The sequence below is a fragment of the Rhinopithecus bieti genome, unplaced genomic scaffold, assembly GCF_001698545.2.
Source record: "Rhinopithecus bieti isolate Rb0 unplaced genomic scaffold, ASM169854v2 scaffold_11161, whole genome shotgun sequence".
Classification (NCBI taxonomy): Eukaryota; Metazoa; Chordata; class Mammalia; order Primates; family Cercopithecidae; genus Rhinopithecus; species Rhinopithecus bieti.
In genome coordinates, this window is record NW_016806937.1 from 1,594,994 (window position 1) to 1,603,881 (window position 8,888).

At 53.5% G+C, this 8,888-nt stretch overlaps 1 protein-coding gene across 1 annotated transcript in view; it reads left to right on the plus strand.

Moving 5' to 3' along the window:
* CX3CL1 (C-X3-C motif chemokine ligand 1) overlaps nt 1-6,595 on the plus strand; it is a 13,042-nt gene extending 6,447 nt beyond the window's left edge. The window contains exons 2-3 of the mRNA XM_017878845.1: nt 1,189-1,309; nt 3,547-6,595. Of these exons, the coding sequence (XP_017734334.1) occupies nt 1,189-1,309; nt 3,547-4,579 (1,154 nt within the window). The 3' untranslated portion in view covers nt 4,580-6,595. The remainder of the gene's footprint in view (nt 1-1,188; nt 1,310-3,546) is intronic.
* Nucleotides 6,596-8,888: the final 2,293 nt, after the last annotated feature.

The following is an 8,888-nucleotide window of genomic DNA, read 5'->3' on the forward strand; positions in this document are numbered from 1 at the left end:
TTTTTTTGAGACGGAGTCTTGCTCTGTCACCCAGGCTGGAGTACAGTGGTACGATCTCAGTTCACTGCAACCTCTGCCTCCCAGATTCAAGCAATTCTCCTGTCTCAGCTTCCCTAGCAGCTGGGACTAAAGGCGCCCACCATCATTCCAGGCTAATTTTGTATTTTAGTAGAGACAAGGTTTCACCATACTGATCAGGCTGGTCCCAAACTCCTGACCTCAGGTGATCCACCTGCCTTGGCCTCCCAAAGTGCTGGGATTACAGGTGTGAGCCACCACACCCAGCCAGGAGAATCTCTTGAGCCCAGGATTTTGAGGTTGCAGTGAGCTAGGATTATACCACTGCACTCCAGCCTGGACAACAGAGCAAGACCCTATTTCTTAATTAAAAAAAAAAAAGGCAGCAGAGAGAAATAAGGCAGAGGTGAGGGAACAGGCAATGCCACAGGCCCAGTGGGGACTGCAGCCGGCTTGGTAGGAGAACCTGTTCCATCACTTGCTGGCTGTGTGACCTTAGCAGATCCCTGTCACTCTCAGATTCATCTCCCCTGCTGCACAATGGACCAGCTAATTTTAAAAATTAACCTGGGCGTGGTGGCTCACGCCTGTCATCCCAGCACTTTGGAAGGCCGAGGAGGGCAGATCACCTGAGGTCGAGAGTTTGAGACCAGCCTGACCAACAAGGAGAAACCCTGTCTGTACTAAAAATACAAAATTAGCCAGGCGTCGTGGCAAATGCCTGTAATCCTAGCTACTCGGGAGGCTGAGGCAGGAGAATCACTTGAACCCGGGAGACGGAGGTTGCGGTGAGCCGAGATCGTGCCATTGCACTCCAGCCTGGGTGACAACAGCGAGACTCCATCTCAAAACAAACAAACAAACAAACAAACAAACTTTTAATATGTGCCAGTGCCAGGCAAAAAGAACTCTGTAAATAAGAATTCACATTTCTTATTCTTACAACAAGGCTATGAGGTAGATACTATCTTTGTTCCTATTTTACAGGTGGTAAAACTGAGGCATAGAGAAGTTTGGTGGGGGAGGGAGGCTGAGTCAAAGGCCTTGAAGGCCAGGGTGTACAGGTGGTCAGCTTTGGTTTGGGTGGTGTGGCCGGGACAATCTGGCACAGGGTTGGGAAGCCAGATGCCCACAGACATCCCTGCTGACCAGGAACCTCTTTGGACTCAGGACAGCACCACGGCGTGACGAAATGCAACATCATGTGCAGCAAGATGACATCAAAGATACCTGTGGCTTTGCTCATCCACTATCAACAGAACCAGGAATCATGCGGCAAACGTGCAATCGTGTAGGTACTGCCCCCGAGGCCTCTGAAATCCCCTTCAGGCCCTTGGAATATTCCCAGACCTCTGAGAATCTACGTTCACACCTCCCCTCCCAGACCTGGTCTCCTAGGCGAAGGCCTCAGCACACGCTTCTCTTGCCCCTGGCCTGCAGGCCACTTCACTGACCTTAATTTCTGTGCCATATGGCTAAGGTGGAGAGTGGCTTCCTGAATGGCCCAGTGTGGCTGGGGGGGCAGCCGCCCTGGCTTATGGCCTGGAGCAGCCATGAACGGTGGTAATTCCTCCTGGACTGAAGCACATGTTACCCCACACTCGAACCCACTATATTTCATGGGGTGGTGTGGGTAGGCGTAAAGCATGAGGGTCTTATTTAAAATGCAGGTTCCAGACTCTAACAGACCTGGTGCAAATCCTGCCTTCCCCTTTTACTGGCTGGGTGGCCCTGCTTCCATTGCTTATTTTTTGCACCTTGGTTTTCTTGTCTATAAAATGGGTAGCTAGGACAGGATGTAACTAAAGTGCTTGGCAAGGGCGTGGTGGCTAATGCCTGTAATACCAGCACTTTTGAAGGCCGAGGCTGGTGGATCACTTGAGGCCAGGAGTTCAAGACCAGGCTGGCCAACATGGTGAAACTCCATCTCTACTAAAAATACAAAAACTAGCTGGGCGTGGTGGTGGGTGCCTGTAATCCCAGCTACTCGGGAGGTTGAGGCAGGAGAATTGCTTGAACCCAGGAGGCGGAGGTTGCAGTGAGCCGAGATGGCGCCACTGCACTCTGGCCTGAGCAACATTGTGAGACTTCATCTCAAAAAAAAAAAAAGAAAAGAAAAAAAAAGAAAAGAAAAGAAAAAATAAAAATTAAATTAAAAATAAATAAAGTGCTTGGCAGGGTCTGTCAGTAGTTGCTGCAGAGATCACTATCTCCATCTGACAGAAGAGGAAACAGGGTCATTTGGAGACTTTGGGGAGGGATTGAGTCATTGTCCTCCTGGCTGTTAAGGACCCTGGCCATCTTGGTCACTTCCTTCTCCTGGGGGCTCTCTTGGGTCCTGCCTAACCAGCCAGCCCTGAGGCCTTTCCCCAGGACTGACTTTTGAGCCCTAAAGCAGCCTCAGCCAGACCTAGGGGTCAGGCAGCAGGAAATGGCCAATGGCCCTTTGCTTTCTAGGCTCAGTTAAAGGAAGTCTGGCACTTCCTCTCCGCAATTATGCAGTTTCTAAGGTGGGCAAGGTACTGAGCGTGCTCCTGCCTGACTTCTTTGCTGATCGGTCAAGGCTTAATTCCCCAAGACACCCCCAAGTATTTTTTGTTTTCTAGATGAAAGGGAAAAAGGAAGTAGGGGAGGGGATCACTGTGCCCAGGGGGCCTGCAGGGTCATACTCGCTTCCTGGACTTCTCTAGCTTCCCGGTATCCTGGAGCCAGGTGCCTTTACTTCACCTCTCTGAGCCTTGGTTTCCTCATCTGTAAAATGGACATGAGCCTGGTAGCCACCTTGTGGGATGGATGTAAGGTTTGAACATGGGCAAATGCCAAGCACAGGCCGTGGCATGGAGCCAAGATTTGGAGGGCACTCAGGGTCCCAATGAGGCTGCCACATATTTGGCTCTAACCCCTTCTGCCCGTGAACACACATCAGGAGGGGAGGAGAGGGGCCTGGAGCACAGCCTGTAGCTGTGAAACCGAAGGAGAGGAGCAACAAGACTCACAAAGTCTCATAAGGCCTGTTCCAGAGTGAGGAGGCCCCATCCAGAGCTCACCTGAAGTCCTCTCCCCAGCAGGAGAGTCAAAGCCCAGAGCCCCCTGCCTTAATGGTAACAATATTATCGACATTGTTATTATTTTCAGCTATTACTGATCTGCTCTGAGCCATAATTTAGCTTTTTTTTACAGTAACACAGAAGTAGGGTGATCAACTCGTCCCTGTTTGCCTGGGGACTTTCCCGGTTTTAAAATGGAAAGTCCCTCATCCTGAGTACCCCCTGCATCCCATTTTTTCTGGGATGGGTGGTCACCCTACAGATGGGAGGTTTCCTATCTCCATTTCTCAGGTGAGGACCTGGGAGCTCAGGAGGGCGGGTTTCCCCAGCTGGTCAGCGGCCTCACAGCCGCTAAGTGGGAGGGCAGGATTTCCAGCCAGGTGTGTTCACCTGCAGAGCACTGGTGCTGTGCCCCCACACCACGCTGGCCCGGGTTTCTGGTATCTGGGCATCACTGGATCCCTGTCTTTCTCCCCTGTAGCTTGGAGACGAGACAGCACAGGCTGTTCTGTGCCGACCCGAAGGAACAATGGGTCAAGGATGCGATGCAGCATCTGGACCGCCAGGCTGCTGCTCTGACTCGAAATGGCGGCACCTTTGAGAAGCAGATCGGCCTGGTGAAGCCCAGGACCACCCTTGCTGCCCGGGGAATGGACGAGTCTGTGGTACCGGATCCCGAAGCCACAGGCGAAAGCAGTAGCCTGAAGCCGACTCCTTCTTCCCGGGAGGCACAGACGGCCTTGGGGACCTCCCCAGAGCAGTTGACGGGCGTGACTGGTTCCTCAGGGACCGGGCTCCCCCTCACGACAAAGGCTCAGGATGGAGGGCCTGTGGGCACGGAGCTTTTCCGAGTGCCTCCCGTCTCCACTGCCACCGCGTGGCAGAGTTCTGCTCCCCACCAACCTGGGCCCTGCCTCTGGGCTGAGGGAAAGACCTCTGAGGCCACGTCCACCCAGGACCCTTCCACCCAGGCCTCCTCCACCCAGGCCTCCTCCACCCAGGCCTCCACTACTTCCTCCCCAGCCCCAGAGGAGAACACTCCGTGTGAAGGCCAGCCTGTGTGGGGTCAGGGACAGAGCCCCAGGCCAGAGAACTCTCTGGAGCGGGAGGAGATGGGTCCCGTGCCAGCACACACAGATGTCTTCCAGGACTGGGGGCCTGGCAGCATGGCCCACGTCTCTGTGGTCCCTGTCTCCTCGGAAGGAACCCCCAGCAGGGAGCCAGTGGCTTCAGGCAGCTGGACCCCTAAAGCTGAGGAACCCATCCATGCCACCATGGACCCCCAGAGGCTGGGAGTCCTTATCACTCCTGTCCCTGACGCCCAGGCTGCCACTCGGAGGCAGGCAGTGGGGCTGCTGGCCTTCCTTGGCCTCCTCTTCTGCCTGGGGGTGGCCATGTTCGCCTACCAGAGCCTCCAGGGCTGCCCTCGAAAGATGGCGGGAGAGATGGTGGAGGGCCTTCGCTACATCCCCCGGAGCTGTGGTAGTAACTCATATGTCCTGGTGCCCGTGTGAACTCCTCCGGCCTGTGTCTAGTTGTTTGATTCAGACAGCTGCCTGGGATCCCTCATCCTCATACCCACTCCCACCCAAGGGCCTGGCCTGAGCTGGGATGATTGGAGCGGGGAGGTGGGATCCTCCAGGTGCACAAGCTCCAAGCTCCCAGGCACACCCCAGGAGGCCAGCCTTGACCATTCTCCACCTGCCAGGGACAGAGGGGGTGGTCTCCCAACTCACCCCAGCCCCAAAACTCTCCTCTGCTGCTGGCTGGTTAGAGGTTCCCTTTGACGCCATCCCAGCCCCAATGAACAATTATTTATGCCCAGCCCCCTCTGACCCACGCTACCCTGTGAGTACTATAGTCCTCCCATCTCACACATGAGCATCAGGCCAGGCCCTCTGCCCACTCCCCGCAATCTCATTGTGTCTCTTGGTCCTGCTGCAGTTGCCAGTCACCCCGGCCACCTGCGGTGCTATCTCCCCCATCCCCATCCTCTGTACAGAGCCCATGCCCCCACTAGTGACGTGTCTTTTCTTGCATGAGGCTAGTGTGGTGTTTCCTGGCACTGCTCCCAGTGAGGCTCTGCCCTTGGTTAGGCATTGTGGGAAGGGGAGATAAGGGTATCTCGTGGCTTTCTTCTTTGGTCTACACTGTGCTGAGTCTGAAGGCTGGGTTCTGATCCTAGTTCTACCATCAACCCCCCAAGGTACTCACATCTGTGAAAGGAAAGAGGGAGGTAAGGAATATCTGTCCCCCTGACATCACTCATTGACCTGAGGCCCTTCTCTCCAGCCCCTGGATGCAGCCTCACAGTCCTTATGAGCAGAGCACCTTAGACAGTCCTTGCCAATAGACTAGCTTGTCTTTGGACCCGGAGGCCCAGAGGGCCTGCAAGGGAGTGAGTTGATAGCACAGATCCTGCCCTGTGGGCCCCCAAATGGAGGTGGGCAGAACAGAGACCATCCCTGAAGGCCCCGCCCAGGCTTAGTCACTGAGACACCCCGAGCTCTGCCTCCCCTTACCCCCTAAGAGGGAGGAGGGAGGGCTCCAGACACATGTCTAAGAAGCCCAGGAAAGGCTCTGGGAGCAGCCACACTCCTGACTCTTCTTCAGAGACTCCTGCAGGCAGCCAGGCCACAAGACCCTTGTAGTCCCACTCCCCACACGCCAGATTCTTTCATGAGGCCTGGGTTCCCCTCCCACCTCTCTCACTCCTTGAAAACACTGTTCTCTGCCCTCCAAGACCTTCTCCTTCATCTTTGTCCCCATCGCAGACAGGACCAGGGATTTCCATGATGTTTTCCATGAGGCCCCTGTTTGTTTCTGAAAGTGATGCTACCCGGGAAGGGGGCTGGGACATGGGAAAGGGGAAGTTGCAGGCATAAAGTCAGGGGTTCCCTTTTTTGGCTGCTGAAGGCTCGAGCATGCCTGGATGAGGCTGCACCAGCCGGCCTGGCCCCTCGGGGTCTCTGGTGGCAGCTCACCACTCCCTTGGATTGTCCCCGAAGGTGACCCTTGCTCTACCTGAGGGGCCTCTTATGGGCTGGGTTCTACCCAGGTGCCAGGAACACTCCTTCACAGATGGGTGCTTGGAGGAAGGAAACCCAGCTCTGGTCCATAGAGAGCAAGACGCTGTGCCGCCCGGCCCACCCGGCCTTTGCACTCCCCTGCTGGGCGTGGTGCAGTATATTCAGGAAGTTCAGGGCCTGGCTCAGGTGGGGTCACTCTGGCAGCTCAGAGAGGGTGAGAGTGGAACTGATGCACTTTGTTCTGGCTCTTCTAGGCTGGGAGAGCCTTCCAGGGGTGGGGCACCCTGTGATGGGGCCCTGCCTCCTTTGTGAGGAAGCTGCTGGGGCCAGCTGGTCCCCCTTCCATGGACTTTGTTAGTTTCTCCAAGCAGGACACGGACAAGGATGATCTAGGAAGACTCTGGAAAGAGTAGGTTGATCCTTTTACTTTTCCAACCCTCATCACCAATGTCTGTGACATTTTGTATTTTACTAATAAAATTTAAAAGTCTTGTGAATCAATACGGGTGATTTCTCTGGGGACAAGTCCAGCAACCAGGGCTTCAGAGGGGAAGGAACGGGGCAGGGGTGGGCAGGCCAAGACCCCTTTCAGCCCTGGAGACCCCTATCTTCAGTTCACCTGGGGCAGAAAAGCAGACATTTTTACAGTCAGCAAGAGAAGAAGTACCAGGGATTGGAGTGAGGAGTGCTGAATCCTTGGCCCAGCTCTGTTCTGCCCGGCTGTGTAATGTTGGGCCAGGGCCTTCACCTCTCTGGGTCTGCATAAATGTGAGTATGGGGCCTCTCCTAGTCTGGCAGGACTCTCCCTAGTCTGACAGGACTCAGAATCCCTCATGAAGCCCTACCCCATGCCTGCTGAACCACCGTCCCAGGGGCCCTGGGACCACTGTCAGTGAACTGGTGCCCCATATGGAAACTGGCCCTTAGTTTCCTCTTTGCAGCCTTCCTAGTTCAGATGAAGATCAAAGAGGGATTACTTCTTAAGGGACTTGGGAGTTCATAGATGTGCCCCAAGTGTGAGCCTCCTGGTGGCCTAAGCTCTTCAGTGTCCTGGGAGGCTTCCTAAGAGCTGCTGTGTACAGTTGTGCAGGTTGGAAACTGCACAAGGCTGCCACAGACCAAGTCCAGCCTACTGGTATCCAATATTTCATGAATGTTAGGATGCATCCTTTTCACACTATAACATGTTTGGAATTGAGACTCGTTTTGTAATCAATGGCTTGTCACCGCTTAATTGGCAGGCTTTTTTTCTTTATTAGTAATTTATTAAATATCAGAACATCTTACCATCAATCATATCTTAGATTCAATGTCTACATGAATGGTGTTTTTTAGTAGGCAGGTCCAGGCAGCAGCTGCCATTTGAGACAGAGCAGGCTTGGGTCAACAATCCCATTTCCTACAATCCCCTCCACCTCCTGAATCTCCTGGATCTTGTAGCCACATCAGTTACCATTTATCATTGCCTTTCTCTTGTTTTTCGTATAGTGAGGATATTTTTCTATGAGCCCAAGTCTCCATCAAAAGTAGGTCAAGGGCCGGGCATGGTGCCTCACACCTGTGATCCCAGCACTTTGAGAGACTGAAGTGGGCAGAGCACTTGAAGTCAGGAGTTCGAGACCAGCCTGGCCAACATGGTGAAACCCTGTCTCTACTAAAACTACAAAAATTAGCCAGGTGTCGTGGCACACCCCAGTAATCCCACCTACTTGGGAGGCTGAGGCAGGAGAATGGCTTGAATCTGTGAGGCGGAGGATGCAGTGAGCTGAGATCACGCCCCTGTACTCACTCCAGCCCAGGCCACAGCGAGACTCCATCTAAAAAGCAAACAAACAAACAAAAAAAGTAGGTCAAGGAAAGCCAGACCATGATGGGCACATGGCTTCTCTCATACCCTGCTGGCTTCCCTTGTTTCACTACCTGCTAAACCTCATAGAGATTCGGGCTTGCAGGAATCATTCTGCCTCTGTGCAATGCTGTCAGTTCCAGCTCTCCCCTCTGCAGTGAGCTCCCCCCGCTCTGCCCCAAACCCAAGCTTGTCCAGCTTTCGCCCCTTCCCACCCCGAGGAAGGAGCTCCACCGCAGGCCTGGTTCCGGCCCCCAAACTCTCCCTGCACACCACCCACCAGCAACACAAGACACCAACAGAGGCTTTAAATGAAAAGATGTGTCTCTGTCTTTTCATCACATTCTTAGGTAAGATTGCAGCCTTCTCAGCAGGCTCAGGATGGGAGAGACTTGTATTCCGGCTCAGTCCAGAGCAACTCCCCAGGAACCCTGGAGTGTTTGTGTAGTTTTATTTTCTTTCAGTTTCAGAGCTAAATGTTAGCTGAAGCCATTCCCACAATTAATGCAGAGTTTGGACGGGACCATTTTTTTTTTTTTTTTTTTTTTTTTTGAGACAGAATTTCACTCTGCTACCCAGGCTGGAGTGCAGTGGGTGATCTTGGCTCACTGCAACCTTTGGCTCACTGCAGCCTCCACCTCCCAGGTTCAAGGAATTCTCCTGCCTCAGCCTCCTGTGTAGCTGGGAGTACAGGCGCGTGCCACCATGCCCAGCTAATTTTTTTTTTTTTTTTTTTTTTTTTTTGTATTTTTAGTAGAGATGGGGTTTCACCCTGTTAGCCAGGATGGTCTCGATCTCCTGACCTTGTGATCCTCCCGCCTCAGCCTCTCAAAGTGCTGGGATTACAGGCATGAGTCATCGCGCCCAGCCCTTGACCTACTTTTGATGGAGACTTGGGCTCAGAGAAAAATATCTTCACTATAAGAAAAACAAGAGAAGGGCAATGAT